Genomic DNA, 25,139 nt, shown 5'->3' with positions numbered 1-25,139 from the left:
TTCATGGAATCATATAAGAAACAGCCGAAATGACTAGCGTAGCTGGGTGATAATGCAAAAGTCTAAGATTCAAATGAGTATCGACTGAGAGAGAAAGAGAAAGAGAGAGAGAGAGAGAGAGAGAACGAAAGAAAGAGAGAGAGAGAGAGAGAGAGAGAGAGAGAGAGAGAGAATGGAATGCACTTTGACCAATTAGCGCGCATTTAAAGGCTAGTCTACATTGATTCGACCGACCACGGGTATATCTCTCTATCAAAAGGGAATATAAATCTCTTGGATACGCGATTCTGATTACTCGCGAATAACAAGTAACGGTAATCTCTGTCGATGGCATGAGGTAAATTGGAAAAAGAAATGCAGCGAGGACAATTGGCAATGCAATTGGTATAAAAAGAAATAAGCATGCAATTACATTTGTTCCATAATAGAGATCACATTTTCGCGCACCATATGTTTCATTAATACTAGTGACAATGTCAAAAATACATAGAAGAGGTAAGGTCAACAACGAGAAGACAAAGAGGAAGAAATGGTGGTGGCAGCGGTGACGGTAAAGGAGCAAGAAGAAAGTTATGATGCTGTTTTAATTAAGCATAACTGCTTAACTGCTTAAGATGTGTCCTGCATACACACGGGAAGGAACTCGCGGAAACCTTTTGTTGGCTAGATGGCATAAAGAGAACGCATTTCTCTTTTTTTTTGACGCAGTAGAGTTTCTTTTAGAGTTGTCGTTTAAGTTCTTTAGTACGTAAAACGTAACACGAATTGTCTTACCGCAACTATTGTTAAAATCTACTTAAAACAAGGAAAACCGAGATTGAGCCGGGGAATTATGAAAAGTCCTGAAAATATCTTGCGACCTACTTTTCGCGATGACGAATTAACGATTCGAAACATCACTCACGCTTCGTTAGCACGACTCCAAGTCCCGCTAAAGAAAGGAAACGACAGAGAGAGAGAGAGAGAGAGAGAGAGAGAGAGAGAGAGAGAGAGAGAGAGAGAGAGAGAGAGAGAGACCGAGAGAGAGAGAGAGAGAGAGAGAGAAAGGTGGGAGAAAAAAAGAAATCGATGAAACACATTCGGTTATCTCCAAAGTTCTCTCGGAGCACCACGCCGCACCCTTCTAAGCGTAACGCTAAGCTCTATAATACCCTCTAATCCTTTTAACTCTCTAATCCTAAGGGCGAAGGGATCTTCGAGACCCCATCGTGACGAAAATCATTAATGCAAATTCATTTAATCAGCTACTCACCGCCTGCGTACTACTACCCGCGTAGCTTAGGTACCATAAGACATTATAGCATGGGACATTGTTTACATAGGCATCTCAGAATGTGAGAGGAGGAGTGGAGCGGGGGGAGGGGGAGGGGGATTTGTAATTTAAATGATTATTTAAAATACGCGACAAGACGCGAAGATAAAAATTCGTATCAGAGAGTCGTTTTTAAAAATGCACGGAGCTCCGCTCCGGGGCTCGGCGAGCGTTTACGTAACGCAAATCGTTTCGCCAATTCGTTCTCACATGGAGTCCCGCTTTAATCTCGCTGAAGTTTTGGTTTAATCTTCGTTTCCACATAAACCCGCGATTTAGGGCATTTGGCTTACCGGGGATTAATGTTTTCGTGCTGGCTGAAGGAACTTAAGACATTGTAATTAAATGTTTTAACGGAACTGCCAACTACACGGTCGCATCTCCAAGCTCGATCTCGCGTACGTGGTACATTGTCGTATTTGTGACTTTTATTTTTATAACGTGCAATTAACGAAACTGGGAGGAACATAGTCGGGATGTCGGGATTCGACTTTAACTTTGACCGTACTTCGCGGGCTCCAGTAAGTAATCGCATAAGTAATTTACCGATGTTGCTTTACCGATGATTCATGTTCAATACGTCGGAGTCGAGCTAACTGTCTCGAACGGTGCAAGTCTGATCCATCCCACTCAATCCCACCTCGTGTTGTTCGCTGTTGTCGCAAAAGATCACTCTGTACACCTCTGAACAAAAAACGATCACGTTTCGCAATTGTTAGCGAGTTTGTTTGTCTAATGCTCGGAGCGTGTAACAGGCTCGTTCCTTTGAGCTCGTTCCTTAAGGAAGTTAAAGCTTCCTCCATCTGGACACGGGGCACGGGGCACGGGAGTTATAATCGCGTTATAAAAGCCATCTTCCAGCCTCGCTTTTACACGGCAGCTTTAATTCCCTCCCGTTGCGCCTAAGCGATACAAAACTAATTGCGGGAATCAGTTTTCTGGGGATAATCCGCGCGTCTTTTTTGGGTCTCTGGGCGTCTCTGGGTGGATTTAAGCGCTCTAGACAGCCGTGAACGAATCGCCGCTATCGAACGAGAACGGACAGTTCGCTTTGTGTCCGTTCAGTTTTTCAGTTGTTCACTCGATGAAAAGAACGAAGCGGACGAATTTCAAGCGTGCAAATTATTATTCAACGAAAAGATCCCTCTCCGAGAGAGTTGCTACACTTAAATTGTCTCGTCGCCGGCGTCCTTTCCTTTATTAGTTAATAGATTATTACGAATAGATTATTAAGAGAAAGAGAAAGAGAAAGAGAAAGAAAGTGAAGGGATAGTTATGAATTCGCACGAACACACATCTCGCGGCTCGGATCTCCAAGAGTCGAGTCTTTAAGTATCCGCTCAGGCCGCTTATAAATCCATCGCCGTTCTTTACTTACTTCTCTCTGCTCCGGCTCCAGTTCCGGCTCCGGATCCGGGAATGGTGAGTCTTGCTTGCTTGCTTGCTTGCTGACGGGATTGCGAACAGATAACCCTTGATCGATCTTGCGCAACGAATCCGTGTCGCGGATCTCCCCGCGGGATCGAGATTACCCGGTGGTTCGGCTTCGGCTCGCTTCAATCCAGGTCGGGATGAACATCGTCGGCTGCGAAATCTTGACGCGCGAATCTGCCTCTATCACGGGACCGAACAATGAGACAAAGATATGCATGCCTACGGATGAGTCGAAATCCGTTGGACCACCGGATCTCTTTGTGTGAAAACAGAGCGCTATAATACATCGCGCGATATCACCGGTTCAGTCAGCGCGAGTCGTTGCGATTGTAAAATTAATCGATGTACGGTAGAGGAACGATAATAATCGCGTGTAACTCGCGTAGGCTCGCCTCGTACCTGTGTTGAACGTTAGAGCGCGTTATAAATACGATTGTAGGTTGCTTGTTTAAAAATACAGATTATTGATAGCTTCTTATCGATAACCGTTTGTCAGGTCTCGAAATAGATTATAAATGGCTTACGAATGTCAACGGCTGTAGAAAAAGGCTTTCGTGCGCGCTATTAATAAAAATGTGTAGTTTGCAGGTTCATACAGGTGCACTTGTATGTGTCTTTGGCACATGGATTAGAAACTTTGTCACCTTCGAACTGACAATTTTCACTGACAATTGTCTCTGATTATGTCATTATTTGTCTCTGATATTATTGTATAAAGTTTCGCGTAAAATTTTCCAAAGAGACACGCTGTGTCATATCAATGTAGCGCACCGCAAATTGTTTGCAACGAGTTTTGATTTGGATTTGGGATTGAAAGAAAAAAGAAATCTATTCCAGAACAAGATATACTTTTTTTTATCTTATCTGTTTTTAACCTCTCAAAAATATTTTACTTTACAGAGTCACGTTTCCTTTGAACCTATCGTATCGACCGATACGAATTCATTAATGATATTAACTCTGGAGAACGTACTTTATCCTACTTCATCCTCCGCCTGCGTGAACTTCACATAAGCATCTTCCAACTCTTTCAGTTTGTCATCTTGCAGTCTGCCAACGCTTGCCTCTTTTCAACAAAAGCATCACCGCTTTTCATATATTTTTTCCAACGCTTCCCTCGCCCTTCCTACCCCCCCCTCTCTCACCCTCTCTCTCTCTCTCTCTCTCTCTCTCTTTGTCTCTCTCTCTCTCTCTCTCTCTCTCTCTCTCTCTCTCTCTCTCCCCCCCTCTCTCTCTCTCTCTCTCCCCCTCTCTCTCTCTCTCTCTCTCTCTCTCTCTCTCTCTGTCTCTTTCTATTTCTTTCTCTTTGTTGCTCTCGTCGTGGTTTTCGCTCTCGCTCTTTCGTTTTCTCTCCATGTGAACGTGCTTCTTTTTATTTCTTGCATACTTGTCTTCTTCTAACCCGTCAGCCGCTCTATCCTATCCCCCTGTGTCTATCTTGGTAATTTTCTCGTTTCCTCGCCCTGATTTTCCCGCTCGTGCTCGAGATGCATCACCCACAGCGTTGGATTTTAATTACATATTTTTTCGCGTACCTCTCTCTCTCTCTCTCTCTCTCTCTCTCTCTCGACATTCGCAGCAACGACTACGAGAGCTCTGAGGAACGAGAACGCGAATATTGCGAGATTTTAAGCGACTCGACGATCGTGCCTGCCAACATAGACATCTCGATCGAAAATAGCGGTGTTTTATGCTAATCTCGGTGTCACGAAAGACTCTTTGTATGTCCTGAACTAGATCCTGAATGATACGCATGGTTAGTGTTAAAGAGTTAAACACAAAATGTAAATAGAATCATATCGATATCAACAATCATTGATCAATTTTCTGCGAATCCGATATTCTCCCTCGTTAGAGAAGGAACATGCTATTTTGCAAGGAATTACTCTGATGTAATAATAATAATAATAATACGTTGCAATTTTTGCAACAATAATATTAACGACAAGTAGTAGCGTAAATAGACAAGCAGCGAACTAGTACGTAGGTCGATAAAAGTCGATATTATTGAGGAAAAACCGTCCGCAGCGACATGTTGTATTTTATCCTCGTGCTCGTTTCGACTTCTGATTATATTCTATTGTCCATATCCTACATCTTGAATGCTATTCAAGATTAATCTCAATATTCTCGTCTACCTATAATCTATATCTATATCGTGCCGTTTCCCATGTAGTCGACACACTTCCAAGTTAAGAGTTTCACCGAGACAAAGAGCATATATAATCATCATCGTCGTCGTCGTCGTCGTCGACAATCCTCATTTGATTCCTTTAATATTGTAGTCGAGGAAGCACAATGGTATCGTGCCACGCCGGATCAATCTTATTAAACTCCAAGTTTTACCGTAATTCTACATGTTACATTGATATTGTGTTATTACACTAACATATCGAATACAATCCCAATGTTCGTCTACGTTCTTTAAACTTGATTACTGGCTTCTTCAGTGAGATCGAATCAAAGTGATAAAAAGTTGAGTTATATTTGTATAAAACGCTACCCCTCGCCGCGCCGCCTCGCCGCAACGGTGCAGCGGCGCGTTTTTATAACTTAATAACACATTTCGTGTTGCGTACACACGGAAGCAATCCGGTGGCGCGGGTTATAAATTACAGCGGGAAACTTTGGCGGGAAGAATATCGGTGGCGCACGTAAAACTAAACAAACCTTTCATGAGGATCCTAATGACACGTAACGAAAGCGGTTGACACGAACTATGCTCGAAGTTGAAAACGCGAGGGCGTAGTTCTCGTGTAAACGCGGAAGAAACGTGGAGAAATGCAGGGGGAGGAGTCGATATTCTCCCGACGACGGAATGTATACGGAAATTAATTATACCAAAACTTCGAGCCCCTCGATAGGTCTCACAATGGGTTTTACGAACGACAATGACCCGTGAAATATGAAGACCGCACTCTTCCCTCCTCTCGGTCATCTCTCGACGACATTTCTCTCTCTCTCTCTCTCTCCCTCTCTCTCTCTCTCTCTCTCTCTCTTTCTCTCTCTCTCTCTCCCTCTCTCTCTCTGTCTCTCTGTCTCTCTCGCTCTTTCTATATTTGTGCATTGCGTCTTCGCTGAGATCTGTAAAAACAGAGACTTCAGACTTTGAAGAATTGTTTGTCCGCCATTAATGCGTTCTCGGCAATAACACGTGCTCGAGAACCGCGATTAACATGCGGCAAAGATAACGTCGTTACCAATAATACTTGCGAAAGAGCGTCGATTTATCGTCTGGTTATGTTTGACCACACCACCAGTCACCACACACGACACACGTCAAAGCGAATCGCGATGTTTACCGTCATTTGTTCGCCGATCGATCGTGGTGCGCGTTTCCATCGGAAGACCGTATCCCTCCATATCCCGTCATACGCTCGCGAAATTCGTCGTTTCTCCTAGGTTCCCCGTCCTTCGTCGACCGTTACCGACGTGGCCCTTGACGCGCAACCCTGACAAATTATCAGCTGTTATCCTCACAATGGACGACACTAGGCTGCACAAGTATTATCGGACATCCGGACACGGCTCAAATTCGCTGGTCAGAAACGATCAGGCAGATCGATCAGGTTGGAGACGAAAATGGAGAGCTTCAATTTTTCACTCGAGTCTCTCGATATGTGTTTCAGATGTATTGGTTTCTCACCACAGATTACAGCCTGAAACGTTTCTTCAACTTGAATGCTTACTGCGGAACGGTGACGTTTGTTACATTTGTCCTCGCCGTGATTATGGCCGTCTGTTCGGTAGCAGTGAGTTGAGTGCTAAGAGTAGGAGTAGGAGTCGCATTCATAGAATCACGAAAGTAGAAAGCTCCGTTCTTACGCTTCGCTTTCATTAGTGGCTCGTTATAGCCCCTCTTAACATTAGCTCCGGGTGTGAAATTGACTAGCTGAAAACTAGCCGAAAGATGGATGGAAGATAAAAGATATCTGAGAGGATTAGACTTATTAGCCGTGTATAGATATCCGCGAGAAACTTATTCGTTGATTAATTCCCTCTGCACCGGCGAGCCGCAAAGTTTCTCACTCAATAACTCGCTCGCGGCAGAGAAAATTCAAGTGAGCCTATTATTCTGGCAATTGATTTCACGGCATTCACGATGCCGTATACGATTCTCCGTAAACGGTAATTAAAACATTGGCAAACCAGTGGCAATAATTAATTATCTTCATCAAATTCAATGCGATAATATTATTTCGGCATGTAATTAATCAAGATACAACGGACTGTCGAAATCGAAGCGGGAAATTACCGATATATATATATATATATATATATTCCACGTTACTTCCGCGGCGCGTCTCGCGAGATACGAGTTTAAATACGTAATACTCGCTGTTACCGCGCGAAAGAATACAAGTCACGTATCCTCCGAAAACCTTGCAGCGCCGCTGAACTCTCTTGCCAGCTTAAAGAAAATGTAAACAACTTTGCGAGATAGTCACTCGAATACCGATGTTCTCGCGCACGTGCCATTGTAACAAATATAATCCTTACAAACGCGCGAAGGAGTATACCGAGTATCTTCGATTCCGAGCGGGGGATTTTCGAGTACGCGCGTGCGCTCGCGCTCGATGGAATATCTGTTGTAATCCTTACCGAGGCACGAGCGACATTCGAAAACTGCGCTTTCGAATTTCAAGTACAAGTCGCTTGCAAACTGAGTATCTTCTTTTTCCTTTTTTTGTTTCTTCTCTCTTGACTTTTTGTTCTTTGGAATAAAATCAAAATTTATTCATGGGTAGGACGAATCTGAGAGATAGATAGAGAGAGAGGGAGGGAGAGGGGGAGAGAGAGAGAGAGAGAGAGAGAGAGAGAGAGAGAGAGAGAGAGAACGCTCTTGATAATCTTTGTCGAAATCTTTGCGGATGTTGGCTGTTTACAATGATATTAGACAGATTAGAGGCAGATAACGAGAATACTAGAATATCGAATATGATCTGTAAAAGCTCATTTAATACATGAGGAAGATTGAATTTAGCTTCTTTAATACACCGCTGATTTTTCTGTCAAATAATGAAATCTTTATCCCCGTGTTAGAGTTTGCACATGGTGGTGTCGAACGACACGCTCTTTCGTGAATTGCTCGAAAAAGCGGAAAAGGTAAGTTGGTGTCTCGGTCTCGGCAATCACAGCCAGATTGAAGTTTGATCGGGGGGTTAGAGCGATATTAAAGCGCGCTTTGTGCCGAACACCGCGCGGGACGCTGACTACCAATAATTTATAGAAGTTACCGCGGATGGAGAGCGTCGTTAGCATCATACCGCCGTACAAATGTGTTCACAAGCATGTAAGTTTATCGTTAGTTATTTAAAGTCCGCGAGAGTAAGAGAAAAAGAGAGAAAGAGAGAAAGAGAGAGAGAAAGAGAGAAAGAGAGAAAGAGGAAAAGCGCGTGATGGACAGTATTTACACAGAGAATACACAGGTATATGTGTGTCTTTGACGATAATTCTAATGTTCAGCTGCAGCGTATGAGCGTGTTTCAAGAGAAAACGAAGAAAATGGTGAGTATAGTCAATGGAGGAAAGATCTCCATAATTTTTTTCCTTTCTTCTCTTTTACTTTTTCAATGACTTTCGCGCGACGCATTACTATCCGATAGAAGGGCTTATCTTTCTTAATAATTCTTAGAAGATACGTCCTTCTGTTGAATACCGCGTGTGTTCCGAAGGTAAAAATATCGCTAACCTTTCCGCCATTGACTGTATCTTTGCACTTGCACTGTATTGGCCCGCCGGTCGACCGTTTTCTCACTTCGACTTCCGGATTATATTTGGCTGTCAGCTGTGCAAGGAGCATCTGGAGCTGGAAATAATGAACAGTAAAATGTCTTGCATCGAGAAGCTATTGAAGCCGGAGGTAAATTATTCAACGTGTTAAATAACAAACTGTCCCGCGTGGTCGTTACTCGTAAATGAGAAACCTCAAGACTTGGACGGGGGGCGGTGGGGTGGGGGGGGGGATGGGGGGAGCTACGCGTAAATCCTTTGTCGCGTTTTAATTCAACGCCAACGGATACAAATCATCGGGCCGTGACCTACTTGCGGCCCTATTCAGAATTTACGCGCGATCATCGACCTTAAATAATTTAATAGCCCGCGGCTAAGTGAGTACGATGGTGCTCGCGGGGATTACTTGTACAAAGGGTTACGATAAACCGTGTCGATCGCGAACTCGCTTTTAATTAAAATTTCCTCGCCGCCGAAGAATGAGGGATTTAATAAAACGCATTTATGCGATTTTCCGCGTATGCGCGCCGGATATTGTTGCGGCAGAAAGAGAAGCCCCGTTGCTCTCTCTCTCTCTCTCTCTCTCTCTCTCTCTCTCTCTCTCTCTCTCTCTCTCCTCTCTCTCTCTCTCTCTCTCTCTCTCTCTCTCTCTCTCTCTCTCCGCACTCTAACTTATTTTTCTCTCTTCTCTCTCTCTCTCTCTCTCTCTCTCTCTCTCTCTCTCTCTCTCTCTCTCTCTCTCTCTCTCTCTCCGCAGGAGCAATTTGAATGGCGTCGATTCAAATCACCAAAGGTGTATCATCGTTCTATCAACGCGGAAACAACGAAATAATGACTAACGACGTCGAGGAGGACGATAGAAAACGAGCGTGTATAAGTTTCATGAAATCCCATTGTCAATTTTATAATTAGCAGTGTTGGCGTTAGCAGTTGATGTAAATGTAATAATAGTATAGCCTGATGTCATATTTAACAACAGGGAGTATAAACATCATCTCATGACACACAGTGAGGTGTTTATACGTTTATGTACGCTCTCATCAACTGTAAGCGTTTAATAATGACTGTAATTTGATAAACAACACGAAATTAAATTGAATCTATTAAATTTATTTTCACTCGCGCGTTCATTACGAGTACGAGACGCAAGTCGTAACGCAATATACGCAATACAACTACGCGCGTACAAAACTAACACAGCGTTTTGTGAGTTATATAAACTATTAAAAATATTTCCACGCGGGATTTGAAAAAAAAGAAGAAAAAATGTAAACAAGAGCGCTCGCTACCATGAGTGACATGACGTTATTGATTGTACATTCTTATTCAAACTCGCGTAGTTTCGGTATGATCATATGTGAGACAGCATAAATTGTGACCTGCTAAACACCTGCTTTTTGATTGAACTGTGCGTCCAATATAAGTACATGATTCATGCACAGACATTTCGTCCTTTGCCGAATTGACGAATGACACAGAACGCCGAAACTCTTATTCTTCTTAAAATTCATCGATAAAGAAAAAAGCGACAAAAACAACCTTTTTGAGGTTGAGGTAGACACGAACGACAAGCGCTTGTGCGTTTTGTAAAAAGTGAATGCCGTAACGTCGCATTCCGTTCCGCTCCTCTCTATCTTTCGGTTAGCTTCGACATTCACTTCCCAATATAGATATCTATAATTAATTTTATCTTTGGAGAGAATTCATTGTTATGGGTATGAGTAGCATTATCATCTTACGCCAAGACGATGTATCCATTTGATTGTTCGGGATTATATTGAGATATTGAGTAAGTCATATCGACGATACGTCATCGACGAAAATCTATATTACCAAGCGCGCAAAAATGGCTACCCACTGGAATTAACTGTAGACGTTTCCTAGCCAGGGGAATACAAAAGTCCTCATTTCTCTCGGCATTGCCCGAAACTCTGTTTCACTCGACACACATCTTTGCTGGTAAAAGCAGAATAAAGTTATCAGACATTATTCTCCTTAGTGAGCTGAGAGAGAGAGAGAGAGAGAGAGAGAGAGAGAGAGAGAGAGAGAGAGAGAGAGAGGGGGAGGGAGGGACAGAAAGGAATAATATCGTCTTTATGTTTAAGCAAACTCATTGGGAAGTGAGATTTATTCGAGCGACTCTCAAGATTATAAAGTTGCTTGTTGATACATATATTAGGTTGTGCAATAAGAGCCGTTGCAAACGCAACATTGTCGTTTAAAGGCAAGGTTTGCTGCGAGTACAAAACTGTTATTCAAGTCAGAAATAACGAAAAATAATAATTCAGCATTATTACAATCTGGCAAACTTGGACGTTTATCGTCTAAAGAGAGAATCACGTGCTCGTATCGCATGCAACTGTTGCGTAATATCGCGCGCCGCGCTTACGCAACGATGTATTATCGACGTATGTAATCGCCGATAGCTTCGATCGCAGTAAATCTACGTTGCATAAAAATAAAAGAAGAAAAGAAGAAGAAGGAGGAGGGAGAGAAAGAAAAATCGATTTCCATCGACCCACGATGTAAAGTTCGTTCGATACGGAGAGACCAAAATAACCCGCCCGGTTACATGTACAAATATTCTGCACTTTTTCGTCCTCGCTTCGAGATTATTTAATTCAAATAGATTAATCTGAAAGTCAGACTCGCGTGGAGTTTCCAGAAAATGTATACATTTACATGGAGAAAGCCGAGAATAAGCGACGAGAGAGAAGATTCCAATATTGAAGAGCCACAGGATTTTCAAGAGACTCTCCCTGGACATTTTTACGCAAATCTAATTTAATATACCATGTGCGTGTGTATACATAATATTTTAAATTTCACGTCCTTTCGAGAGAAATTCGATGCCATGCAGCAACTACCTATGTAACAAGCGTGAAAAATCAATACGATGAAATATCCAGCGACTGAATTTACGTACAATCGGCAATCGTTCGAGTAACATTTAAACAAATATTAAACAAATTCGACAGAGTTTATACCCCGCTCGTGTTCTCATCCCTGATTCGAAAGTCGACTCACCCCGTGCGCGCGCGCGCGCGCGCACGAGGTCGTACCCTCCTGCTTTCCTCACTTACGCGCTTACGGATGTCGCCAGCAGTGCGCCGGGCCGGACTACCACGAGACCGTCTATCTCCACTGTGCGCTCCACTATGCCAGCCTGCCGGCAACGGGGGGTGGTGCACTGGCACAGAAATTGAACCGCAGCGGCTACGTGGTACGTACGAGAACAGGGTCTTTGCTCCCGTTTAATATTTTAGCCAGTCCATTGGCTGCCGCTCGAGGCATCGACATGCGCTCTGACTTGTGGCGACTCCTCTTTCTCGCTCCGCACCGAACGGACACCGGCTCGGCACGGCCGAGGCTTTCGCACGCCTCGTTACAACAGGCCGGACTTTCAGCTCCGGGGGTAATCCAACGAATGCGCTACGCGGCCCGATATCGATATGGCGATGAGACGATGGATCGATCTTCCGCCGCCGCCGCCGCCGCCGCCGCCGCCGCTCGCGCGCTCGGCCTGTTTACTCGGCCATCGATTCCCGCCGCGCCGCGCCGTGTCAGCGGCCGCCTACGGTTCGGAAAGTGTTGCATTCCGACCGATCCCGAGAATGGCTTTCGAAAGAGCCTCGTTATAAATGGCGAATGGGGCGAATCGTTACCGTATCGTTAAATTCGGATTTTTCATCCCGTCCGATTTTTGAACACGCGAAACACGTTTAGACAGACAGACAGATGGAGAGAGAGAGAGAGAGAGAGAGAGAGAGAGAGAGAGAGAGGAAAAGAGGAGAAAAAGGCCTTTTTAATTCCCAATCCGTCCGACAAGATGAAGCGGAAACGTTAATTTCAATGTCCACTGCAACAGTGGTCCTTCATCGAACGTTTTCTTAGATTCTCGCGACCGCGACGTCGTTCTTTCTCTCCTCTTCTTTTTTAATACAAAGTTGTCAGACGCAGGAGTAAAATAGCTCCATTTAATGGTACTAGAAACTACGTTCGGGGGACGGGGACGGGGACGGGGACGGGGAGTTTGATGTTTTAAAGTTATGATGTATGGAGTCATGTTGATGTTTGTGGGAACGAACGCAAGGGGAATATTCCACGTTTGCTTGATGTAATGTTGATGAATGGATAATATTCATCCCGGAGTTTAGAACTGACCCCTTAAAGCTAATTCTTCCGTGCGAAATAAACCCGGGCGCCCCGTAGATCATGCGTTAACATCTCGCGCGTGAAATATTTATCAAAATGCACGTCTTAATGCGAGACAGCGGCTCGCAATAAATATTCATTTGCCCGACGAATACTCCGCGGTATCAGGTGTATTCATCTCGAATATATGATCCCCGAAGAAGATCGACGAATCCCGGAAAAAAATTTCCTTCTACCCTCTGTCTCGCGTGCGATTTTAAAATTCGGTTAGAAGGCGACCTACCGTACTCCTCACGATGTACGTACCACGATGTCCGGATTTTTAAGCCTCGTGAAATGGCAACCCTAGTGTTGGCGTTGGGGAATCGGGTATAAAGTAGCTTCTATATCTCCCGTACACTACGTGGTCACTGAACCGTGCGCGTGGGGAATTTTTAAAGTAGAAGAAACCTTACATGAGAGCGTACGCCGCGCCGCGCCGCGCCGCGCCGCGCCGCGCGTAACCGAGCTTGGAAGTATAATTCGCGTGTGCGCTCTAAAGTCGCATGTCCGCTATAGTTAACTGTATCTATCTCAGATAGATGTGTAGAGACACGGAGCCGGCTGGCAGAGGGATTTAATAAATAACCAGATGATAAATGAGACGGCGCTAGAATAAAACCAGAATAGATCGAGAGAAGTGGATGGAGGGGCTATTTTACATGACGTGTGTGCCTCTGCGCGTTTACGTGTGTGTGTGTGTGTGTGTGTGTGTGTGTGTACTGTCCGCTAAAGTTGAAATTGAAATTTGAGAATGACGAGAGAGTGAAATCGATCTATTTTGGCATTTCTAACGCGCGCAATCCGGCTTCGTTTCTTTCGCCGCTTATCAACTATGATCAGTAAAGCCCTATACATGCGGATCGGCATTTTGTGCCGACTGGCATAGATCGATTGACACGTATTCAGTAACAGGCACTACCCAATGAGCTTGTTGATCGGCAAAGCCGATTATAACCGAGGCGCTTTAAGGCCAAACCAATCGCGCAAATTATGCGCGCGAACTGGCGCTTTGGCTGCCTAGAAAAGAACAAGCTGGATGAAGCGTTTCGAGCGTTTCGATGATCGAAACGAGATCATTCGATGTGACCCGCGTTTATATTTATTAACCGTTGCGCGATTAAATATTTCCCGCATTTCTTTCTGCAAGGGATTTCCGCGAGGGATGATTGAAATTAACACGCGGCTCGTAGAGAACAGACGCTCACCGACGCTCGCGATAACGCATTCGCGAACCGTCTGTCCGTTTCTCACTTTATCCGCCCGTTCAATACACATTCCGTTTGTCTAACATCTCGGCCGCGATAAATGCGGCGCATGGCAGGATGAGATACGTACGTGTAAATTGCGTGAGTATAATTATATATTTCGCGCAGTGGGTCTTTCGCAGACGCGGTCGGGATATAACGGCGCGGCGCGGCGCCGCGTAATTCCAGAAGTGTGGCGATACAATTTGGGAATGACTTTGGTCGCGTAGAGGGAATTACACGAAAAGCCCATTTATTCTATGTGTCGATAAGCCTTTGAGAAATCGATCGCACCGCGCAGGCAGGTTGTTTATGCAAGTGTCGGTTACGTTACCACGCCGATAGCCTCGTTTGGCAAGTGTGTCTCGCGTCGCGTCGCGTCGCGCCATGCTACACCGCGAAATAACCCAATAGCTCTGACACGTATCTCTGTATAGCGGGCAACTTTGGAAATTTCGGACACGCGCGGCATTTTCGACAATGATTTCACGTCCATGCGGATGTGGTTTTCGCAAAAGCGGCTTGCAAAGACGGCTTTGACTCGTACTCGTACTCGTACTTGTACCCCTACCTTCCTCTTCTCTCGTAAGCCCACAAATTGGTTGAAACCAAATCGCAGAATGCGGAGCAGCATATCTAACCTAACCGGAGTCGGACTCGAGAGCTCCAGGCTCCGGGAGCTCCCTCCTTCATTCGTTCATTCTCGGCTCGAGAGATATCTTTCTATTTTCGCTTCGGTCAAATATATATATACCCGCCCCTGCGAGAAATGAGAGAGAATGCTGCGAATGAGAGAGAGCTGCGTTTCGCTTTCACGACGGAGGCGAACCGCCCCGTCGCGATCGAGATTAGCCGTGCGAGATTAGCATCTATCAATATAGCGGCTCAAACTCGAATATACGTATTATCACAATATCAGCACGAAGCCTCCGTTCCGAGATGAGAGAGCGTTTTCTCAATGGATTAGTAGCAATGGATTCTCCTATCCTATCCGCGTAAGTAGTAGTATAAGTATATACGGCCCACGCTCCTGACAAATATTCCCCCCTCCCCCGCGCGGGTGACGCTCGGCGAACGAAGAAAATCCGATTCGCCTATGTCGCCGCGGGGAATTTGAAAAATCGATGCTAACTTCTGACAACGGCCCGCGCGCCCACGGTTCTCCTCCCTCCTCTTCTCGGCGTCTCCTCTCTCTCTCTCTCTCTCTCTCTCTCTCTCTCTCTCTCTCTCTCTCTCTCTCCGATCCATTTTGGCACCCGCTCTTCGCCACCCCCGAGGACGCTGTCTACGCAACTATCGACTTTTTCGGGGATGTGGGAGGAAACGGAGGAAGGAAGGGTAAGGGGGCTGTAGGCGGATGGGATATGGTAGACGACAAGCAGCTTCTGAAAAATGCCCCTGGAGCGTGACTACCCTTTGCCTTTTTTTCTTCTTCTTCTGTTGCCGCTGCCACTACCGCCGCTGCTGCTTCTGCTGCTTCGTCCGGCACCCTACCGTGTTGTCCACTGATGGGAGGATTCGGAACGAATGGGCTACACGTGTGCCGTGCACATTTTCTTTTTTCTTTCTTCCTTCCTTCCTTCCTTTCTTCCTTCCTTCCTTCCTTCCTTCCTTCCTTCCTTCCTTCCTTCCTTCCTTCCTTCCTTCCTTCCTTCCTTCCTTCCTTCCTTCCTTCCTTCCTTCCTTCCTTCCTTCCTTCCTTCCTTCCTTTCTTCCTTCCTTCCTTCCTTCCTTCCTTCCTTCTCACTCTTCTGTTCTTCTTTCTTCTTTCCACCATCCGCCATCTAGCCAGCCGACCGATCGGTTTGACCGCCCCATAGCTCGCTATTGGCGAGGGACGAGAGAGTCGAACTCGCAGAGAAGGTCTGCTCTCCTCGGAGTCGTGATTTACACTTGTGTCACGGTGTCGGCCTGCACCACATGTCGCGGACACTTGGCACTTTACTGCCTTTGGATCGGCATTGGGAATTCGAAAGTCGCGCGCGGGGTGCGTCCCCGTCGAGGAGCGTATTAATAAATACTACGAGCTCGAATGGCCGTTGAAGAAAGTATAAGTAAAGGTTAAGATCTCAGTTGGTTAACGTTAAACGCCTCGTTATCTCCATTTTGTCTCCTTGTTCGCCTATCTGCCAACTGCCTATCTGCGTGCCCAGGCGAGATGAGTTAGAAAGGGACTAATCCGGACAAAGGACTAATCCGAGATTAGCCCTCTAATTCGAGTTGCGGACACGATTCAGAGCGGGCCGAGAAGAGAAACCCGCTGGCACACACTAAATGCCCCATCATTTTGTGTCCAGATTTTAAATGGTAAACGCGCTGCCGTTATCACTCCGATATCCGCATCGTAACGTCGTAACGTTGTACGAGATGACACACACACACGGAATGGGATTCGGTACCTCGGTACCTGCTTCAATCATGTTTTACGTGTTACTGTTAATTACTCGCGTTATTCGTCGTCATACAGTCAACAATGACACATCACGGGGTATTTATATTATTTTTTATTATGTGCCACAACGACGCGAAGAGTTCGATAGACTTGCGCGATAGGCTTGTGCAGACTTGCGGAAATTCTACGCCAATTTCTATCCTCTCTCTCTCTCTCTCTCTCTCTTTCTCTCTGTTTCTCTCAGGCGCGCGCGACCCGCGCGTCTTTGAGTTAATTTATTAACGAGACACACGACAGGAACACTCTCGGCTTAAACATGTCTCTTACCTGAGGAAGGAGTAAACTGCAGAATAGTCAATTCGTGTCTCGAGACGAGCGTTCTTCGGAAAATCCTTTCGGCGTGGGGGCGCTTCAATTTCCCTCGGGACGAGAAGGACGTATCTACAATCGGGCTGCTTTAACCATTAATTGGCTTCTTATCGTGAAACTTTCAGAATCGTACTGCATCGACGACTACGGCGCGCGACTGCAATAATAATCAGCGCAGAACACATCGCATCGGCGGAACAAACCAACGTCCGCGGCTGCTTTTAGACGCTACCGTTAGACGCGTCTCTTCTTAGGAAGGAGGATGATGCTCTCTAATCCCCCACGAGCGAGCAGCCGGAAAAAAATCCATCTTCGTCCTTTCCTCTGATTTCGCGTGGAGGAAAGCAACGTCGGCTCCCCGTTGAACCTACATTTACACCGCGGATCCGCCGGGTAGTCTCGAGATTCTCTCGGATGAATAATATCTATAGCGTTTTTCGTTTTGAGACGCGTCCTAGGATAAATCGTTGTTTGAACACGTCATCACGTCCCTCGTCGTGCGCACACACGCGCACGAACGTAGTAGGTGCTACGTTCGAAAATCGGACGGGAAAAGGGCTCTCGGTGAATAAGCAAATTGCAGCTAAACTGCACGTATTACATGTAATTTTGTGGGGACCAATGTGTGGAACCATCCACGCTGTGTGTCTGTGTGTCTGTGTGTGTGTGTGTGCGCTCCTGTGCTCCTTCGAAAGTTTCCGTGTGATAAGTGGCGAAAGATTTATTCATCTCACGACAGAGCGCAGGCAGCGGTACAAATTACGCATCGCGTACAGAAAACCTTCTCGGTACGTGACAGTAATTCATACATCTGTATTAGCGTACGTATACTTTGTATACGGCCGTCGCGGTGCCCCGTGCGGTTCCCCGACGTTCCCCGCGGTCGTTCCGTTCGGAATTTTGAAGTAATTTTAATCGTTTGCGCAAACTTCTTCGACCCGTTAAAGCGCGCCTTAACGCGGCTTAACGCGGCTTAACGCGCGTTCTTTCGGTCGTCCCTCGAACGACATTCGTCTGTCGCATTGTCCGCGCACGACTTTTGTACTTCGATTGTACTTCGGAATGTAACTCGCGATGCGACAAAACAAAATAGATGATTCCTTGTCGTCGCGACAAGGCCGACCGCAGCCGCGACGGTCGTAAACTGCGACTAGGATTAATTAAAAAAGTTAGGTATTAACCGTCTTTCTTTTACTTTCTTCTCTTTCGACGTGCGTTAAATAAATGGTTGGAATTCAACTCGGACGAAACTTAAATATCCCAGCTGCAAATGTAATCGATCAAAATTCGATGTAACAACATAGAAAATTATACACGCTACTTATACGGAACAACGACGTAAACCACCTGGAAGTGATTCCAGTCCACGATCGTATCCGCAGCCGCGAATTCCCGACGCGACCGGCGACGGCGGGGATTGACTTGAAACTTTTCCTCGTCGATCTGGCACGTCACGCCGCGAAGCTGTCACCGAATTTCGGCTGACTAATCGAGCGTATCGACACGCAATCACTTAGAAATTGACGCGATGGATTGACTGGTGACGCGCGGTGATTCGATTTCGGATCGAATCGGCGAACGGCCCGTGGATCCGCGATGTAGTTACGACGTATCAGGGAAAATGGAATTAATCGACCGATCGCGCGATAATTTGGCGCGACGTTAATTCGTATATCCTCGATATATCGAGCGAACGACGAATGCGGAATGTATCTCCCTAAAGAGAGCGGGATTGTAATAATAATTCGCGGACACGCGCGTGTCCTTTGCGAACGTGACGAACGTGCGAAATCCGTATTTGATAAAGACGCCCGCTCGCGCGCGCGATTCCTGCGCGGATCCTAGCAAAAATCCAGTTTCTCTTCTCCTTTTTCCATGGTATGCCCAACGGAGCCATGGTTCACCGCATGAGCACGACTCGGTCGGCGCTATTCTTGCCCCTGCGCGGGAATTTTTGATTAAAGCTTAATTTACAGGCGCAGTTGCTGGCGGACTTTAAAACGAGATTTTTCATCCTTCCACCCACCGCCCACAGTCGCGCACGCTTATCGTCCTTCCGGAAAAAGCTAGGTGCGATGACGTCTGTAAATATCATCCGTGCGTGAAAATAGCGCAAAGTGCATTACACCTACCTCGCATACATATCCACCGCGTGTATGTACATTTTACGAGAGGAACGCTCGTGTACCGAGATGGAGCAACCGCATTTCTACGCCAATGTAATTTTACACGATAATGTGGCCAAGTAATTCGTATTTGCTTCTTCTTTTTTCTTTTCTTTTTCTTTTAATAGTGCAACTTCGGTGATGCGCGACTCGCGAGTTGTAATTGAAATCGTCTGAATGTTATATTCTCGACTCATTAACAATAAAATTAATTACTCGAGGTGAAAATTCAGTTGTACATTAATTCTGTACATTTCATCGTCAAACCTGAAAGGTTAATGAAAAATTTCAAAGTATAAACGACATATAGCCTATATATAGTCTTATCTTAATGCTACAAAAAATAAAAAATTTACTAAATCATCTCTGCATTTATTCGTTGCTCTTAATTTCAACGAGCAATATAACAATAAAATAGCTGTCATTTTCTTACCTGCAGCTTACAGTGCATATGTAACGAGTAAATAATAAATAATTAATATATAGTAAATAATGGAGTATACAACAAACTCTCTTCATTCCCGTAATCCCGTAATCATTCCTCGTAATTATTCCTCGTTATTGATTCCTCGTTGTTGACGATGATTCGATACAATGTATAATAAAGTTGGAGATTTATACGTAAGTGGTGCTTACAGGAAAAAGTTGCCAAGAAGACAAATAATAAGCTGATTTACAATGGTACTTGTACTCAACTCAAGGAGCATCACAACAATAAGCACACAAATGAAATCGGTTTGGTAGAATATTGGAACAATCAAATATCAAATAATCCTAACGAGTCTTTAAATAAAAATTTCGGCTTGAATAAATATTTCGAGTACACGCTCGATGATTTACCGAAAGACATTTGTTTAAAAACTGAAAAAGGAGAAAAGCATGTATGTAGATATCAGTATCAACGTGGTCGCGCGGATTATTTGGATAGCTTATATGTAGCTACGATGTATTTTTAAGCACGGATAAGCACTTTGTGCGTTGAGAAAATACGTGGTATCGGTGGTTCGGTGTCCGAAAAAAGGCGACCTTGACACGAGGAGGCTCGAACGAGCCTCCGTTACCGAGCACCGGTATACACCGTGTAAGTTTCGTCTCTTCGATTGATCTCGGGACGCAAACTTTATCGTATCGCGGGCTTCCACGAGATTTGCGAGTGACTCGGAAGAGGGGAAAGTATTTAAAAGTTATACATGTCCTAGGATAGCACGGCAAACCACGGCGTTTGCCAATTAACGATACTCAAACTTTGCGCTTAAAAACTTGACGGTTTGATTACGCGAGATTTAATTGCAGCGGCGCGGCGCTTCGATCTCATCCGAAAGACTCAGGGAGCGGTTCTCTCGCTGGGATAGATGCGATATCGTTGCGAATCAGTCCGTGCCCAGACTAACCTTAGATTAGTACGGTTGTAACGACTGCGAATTACGAACACGCGCGAATTTAACCATCGGATGATAAAATACGCAAAGGAGGGCTGCCTCCTCAGGTTAGGTCAGCCGAGCAAAAGAAGAAAAAGAAACAAGAGAAAGCCGACCTTCCGCGTTAAAATTTTCCTCCTCTTTTCTCCCGTTTACTATTTCCCTTCTTTCCCTCTTTTCTTCTCCGCCGCTTTTTCTTTTTCTTTTTCTTTTTCTTTTTCTTTCTCTTTCTCTTTTTCTCCTCCGCACGTCGCGATGTGCCCGGCACACGCGCGCTTAATAAAATGAATATCGCCCTCCAAGGATAACCGCGCGTTAGCACGGCGGAGGCCCGGCACGAAATTAAAAGCAAAACGCGGAGGAGGACGCGATATATCAGGAACAGACCCATGGGTAATTGCGCGAAGTAAATTCGAAGCGGCGGCGGCGGGAGACGGCGATGGTTCGAACGAGCACGCGAGAGCGTAAAAGAGAGCGGCGTGCGTAAACAATAATTGCCAGCCGTCCGTGCAGCTCAGCTCACGTCTAATTAACATGAGATCGGCGGTTAATCAGCGAGAATAGCAGCGAGCGATTAAATAGAAAAATGGTCCAACCGTCGCGAAAGGAACGTTTCGTCCATCATAACCGATTTCTCCTCCCTCTCTCTCTCTCTCTCTCTCTCTCTCTCTCTCTCTCTCTCTCTCTCTCTCTCTCTCCTTTCTTCTCCCATTATTCTCGCAAACCTGCTTGTGGTTCATTCCTTGGTGAAGCCGCGCTTTTCCGAACGAATTTGGACTAGCGCAATTATGAGCGTAATTTATTTAAACATTTCCATTAGATTGTAACAACCCTGCATTGCAGGTTACGCAGGTAAGATGAAAAATTTGTTGTTGCTGTTATTTACTTCATCTCTATTCGTTTATTGGATTAATAAAGTATGACGGCAACGCGCGGAGGGAAGTCTCTAAGTCTCATATTAACATGTAAGAAACGAGTGTATAAATGTACTTTTGTTCTTCTTCTTTTTCGAAATATAACACGAATGCGCAGAGATGTATAGGCGTCATTATCCTTGAAGAATCTGACCTAAAATACGGACAAGTAGAGAGAGAGAGAGAGAGAGAGAGAGAGAGAGAGAGAGAGAGAGAGAGAGAGAAGGCGGAAGAAGGAAGAGAGACATCCAAATTGCGGCTAGTGAAATAGCTCAGGGTAGCAGTCGGCTGTATGTTATGGAAACCCTGATACGCATTTTCTGGCCGCGGTTGAGCCCGCATTTGTCGTTCGGGAAAATAATGCGTCGTTTTTCCAGTCTGTCCGACCGCGCGTCCGTTAATTCGTGTGTCTACTCTCGTCAGCTATGTATGCTAAAGCGCAATAATACCGTTTCGAGATGGTTCGCGCTGCGCGTCCAAAGTGTACGCGCGCGCTCGACGGCACAGAAACGACGACGCGGTATGTGCATTTCGGTGGTATGCACTTTTCGTGCATATCTCGCGGCAGAATTGGAATTGCTGCCAAGATCTCAGTATAATGGTAAAGTAGGTAGTGCTTTGTCCAAAATTAGGACGGAGAACGATTAGAATACAACGAGCACATAATGCGGAATATTCGCTGGCGCTATTACGATACCCGGCTTCGTCCGGGACTTAAAAGGGCGAATTAATTAAACGTGTGTTAATATAGATTAATTCAAAAGTGAATTATTACGGTTCACACGCCAGAATGTTTGCGTAATAGAGGGAGAGAGAGAGAGAGAGAGGGGGAGATGGGGAGAGAGAGAGAGAGAGAGAGAGAGAGAGAGAGAGAGAGAGAGAGAGAGAGAGAGAGAGAGAGAGAGAGAGAGAGAGAGAGAGAGAGAGAGAGAGAGAGAGAGAGAGGGTTTGGATACGCCGGTAATTATATTATAATTTCATAATTTTGATAAAACGAACACACGCATTATATTATGTGTGCCGTATGAAATAGCGCATCATTATAATTACTTAGCTCCGTGAGAAATATAGAAATATATGTTCATTGAGGCCAAAGTATCGTTTATCACGATATAGCGCGCGTTCTCACGAGTACAAATACAGGACACGGCACGCGAGTACGACAATATTACGGCTAACACCCGAAACAATAGTTTCTCTGCTTCGTAGAGGCAGATAACGATATTTCTCCGCTAACGCACAATCGGTTCGCGATACATCACGGTAGTATAGAAAATAATAACCGATTGCCCTTTCAAACGATATTGTTTTTTTTTCTCCCGCTTTCTCTTCTTTTTTTCGCTGCCGCTACACAATGGGGTGGCAGCTTTTATACTTGTCGTGCTTTTTCACTTGAAAAAGCACGGATACGCACGATACCAGTGAAATCCGGCGCTAAAACGCGTGCTCACGTAGTCGTATGTCCTGACAACACACATGCGTTCGTCCTGTTAGGATGGCAAAACGAATGAAGGATAACTTTACTGTTCTTGTCAAGATAGGAAGCAAAGGAGACAGCGGGAAACGATGCGCGGGGAGAGGTAGAGAGTGAGAGAGAGAGAGTGAGAGAGAGAGAGAGAGAGAGAGAGAGAGAGAGAGTGAGAGTGAGAGAGAGAGAGAGAGAGAGAGAGAGAGAGAGAGAGAGAGAGAGAGAGAGAGAGAGAGAGAGAGAGAGAGAGAGAGAGAGAGAGAAAGAGAGAGAGAGAACGGGAGGCGGGGCAGGGGGGGGAGAAAGCATCGTGCGGATATATTGATTTTTCGTTACAAATAGAAACGCGGAACAGACGGCGCAGATAGAATGATACCAATCAGGACATTGTTGCTATAACGAGATTGTTGGATATGAAATTTCAGAATGCAACGCCCATGTCGCCGAATGCAATTCGGCCGTTCAGGTTTCAATCAGGTTCATGTGTCGTTTTCGGCCGGGAGTACGAGTTGTACGCAATCTCTCGCGGCTCTTTCTGTGGAATCGTCGGTCCGTATTTGCTTCAAGTTCGCGTTTTAGCGATTTAGGATAATTCCCCCTAGGGATAAGGAGAATGAGATGTGAAATAAATTTCGTGTATTTAATTTCGTGCATCGCGTGGGATCCAGGAAACGCGTGTGCGCACATATGTACGTGCAACGTGGAATTGGAATGGTGTATCTGTAAAATTCGAAATACATGTCCGTTTCGCAGGCAGGACACGCGCACGTGCGCGACGGGTGGTCAGCTACGCGTGGCGAACCGTGTGACAAATCTCAAAGCCATAATCGGAGTCGATTGATAAAACTTCAATTACGTACACGTGACTGGTACGACAGGACGACGTTTGTGTTCCTGCTGTTATTCTCTTGCTCGTCTACACTTTGCGTTTCGAAGAATATCCTCTCGGCGTATCCCTCCTCATATATTACACGTACATTACACGCGCGGCCAGATACCTACTTTCCAATTGAATCCATTTTCATGCGATCCTTTTTACATGATATATACGAAGCGAGACCTATCATAATTTCTCACTTTGACAGATGCAAGCAGATCGATTTGACACGAGATGACCCTCTTCCTATTGATAAAGTGCCGCTTATAATAATGACGGATAGAGGATTCCTCCTCGTCAAACGTCAAGAGCACCATCGCGCCGCGTCCTGCCTGTCTTCGATCTATCTCTCCGCTCTTCGTTCCCGGTCGCTTGTTTGACAGTCGCTCGAAATCTCGTGATCGTTGCTTTGCCCACATCTCGCTCGTAACGTCCGTTTTAACGTCAAAATGGACAAACACAATGATGAAAACAACGTGATATCGCGGTACGTATACGTAGCCCGATTCGCGCACATCAACGGACATTTATGATTATTAATGCGCTGTAAAATAAACATATGAAAATGATTGTAACATTAAATCCGTGAAATATTTATGATGCATACAGTATGCCGGAGATTATCGAGATCTTTTTTTCATATATATATATTATATGCGATAATAATCCACACAATTGCCGTTTCAGCTCGGCTGACTCGATGACGATTCGAATAGTATATTTACAGGGAAAATCTGGAGCTCTGCTGGGGGCGGGGAGGGGGGAGGAGGTGGAATTAGTTAAATAGTCGTTTGATTGAAATGTCGTGAATGATTAGTAGGTAGGTAGGTAGGAAATACCGAAGCGGCTCAAGTCGCAGCGTGATAAATTAGCCAGATAAATAATTCGAGGACAAAAATGCGTGTATCTAGATTTTTTAAACACTCATGCGAGGCAATCTCGCGTTCCTCTCGTTCACCTCATTGGCTCGAAACGCTGCGTGAATGAATGAGCAGCGAATTTTTATTATCTCGCGAGTTCGTCCTGCGTTAGCACGTTACTACTTCAAACGTTGTCAGATGCGATTTCTATTTGGATTCTTTCGGGATTCTTTGCGCATCCATGCAAAGCTCGTCGTAAGGTGAGAGAAACAGGACTGTAGACAAGACTGATCGAAAAAAATTTTATTTCGACAACTGTCGTTATAGCACATGATTTTACCGTACATGTGGATTTATGACAGCATGACTTCCCTTACGCGCGCTCTTTCTCCTTCCCCTTTGTCCCTTCCGCATTTTCCTTCTCGTCAACAATACCTACGTCCGTCTTAAACGCGGTATCTCTGCTCTATCATGTATACCTTCAAAAAAGTGTGTGTAATCTTGGAAATATAGATACGCCTATGAGCGCGCCCACTAAACGACCGCAGTCATACACACACACACATACACACACACACACACACAGACATCCAGTGTACCTCTCTTCTCTCGTACTCGTAAAATAAAAGAAATATTTTTATATACTTTTTTTCTGTTTATTTCTCATTTTCGTCATCATATTCACCGCGCTGCAGACGGATTCTTCCTGCGACACTAAATTACACATTTGTACATCGTTAACATTCTTCATAAAAG

The 25,139-nt window shown here is 45.2% G+C and overlaps 1 protein-coding gene across 1 annotated transcript; it reads left to right on the top strand.

The window, feature by feature from the left end:
* The first annotated feature begins 7,798 nt into the window (after positions 1-7,798).
* On the top strand, positions 7,799-8,695 carry LOC112588398 (uncharacterized). The gene is made up of 4 exons (XM_025298163.1): positions 7,799-7,852; positions 7,977-8,039; positions 8,213-8,254; positions 8,535-8,695. Exons 1-4 carry the CDS (start codon positions 7,799-7,801, stop codon positions 8,628-8,630), a joined length of 255 nt encoding a protein of 84 aa, XP_025153948.1. The 3' UTR covers positions 8,631-8,695.
* Positions 8,696-25,139: the final 16,444 nt, after the last annotated feature.

Source organism: Harpegnathos saltator, unplaced genomic scaffold (genome assembly GCF_003227715.2).
Source record: "Harpegnathos saltator strain DR-91 unplaced genomic scaffold, Hsal_v8.6 scaffold100, whole genome shotgun sequence".
Lineage (NCBI taxonomy): Eukaryota > Metazoa > Arthropoda > Insecta > Hymenoptera > Formicidae > Harpegnathos > Harpegnathos saltator.
This window is presented reverse-complemented; position numbering and strand designations above follow the sequence as displayed.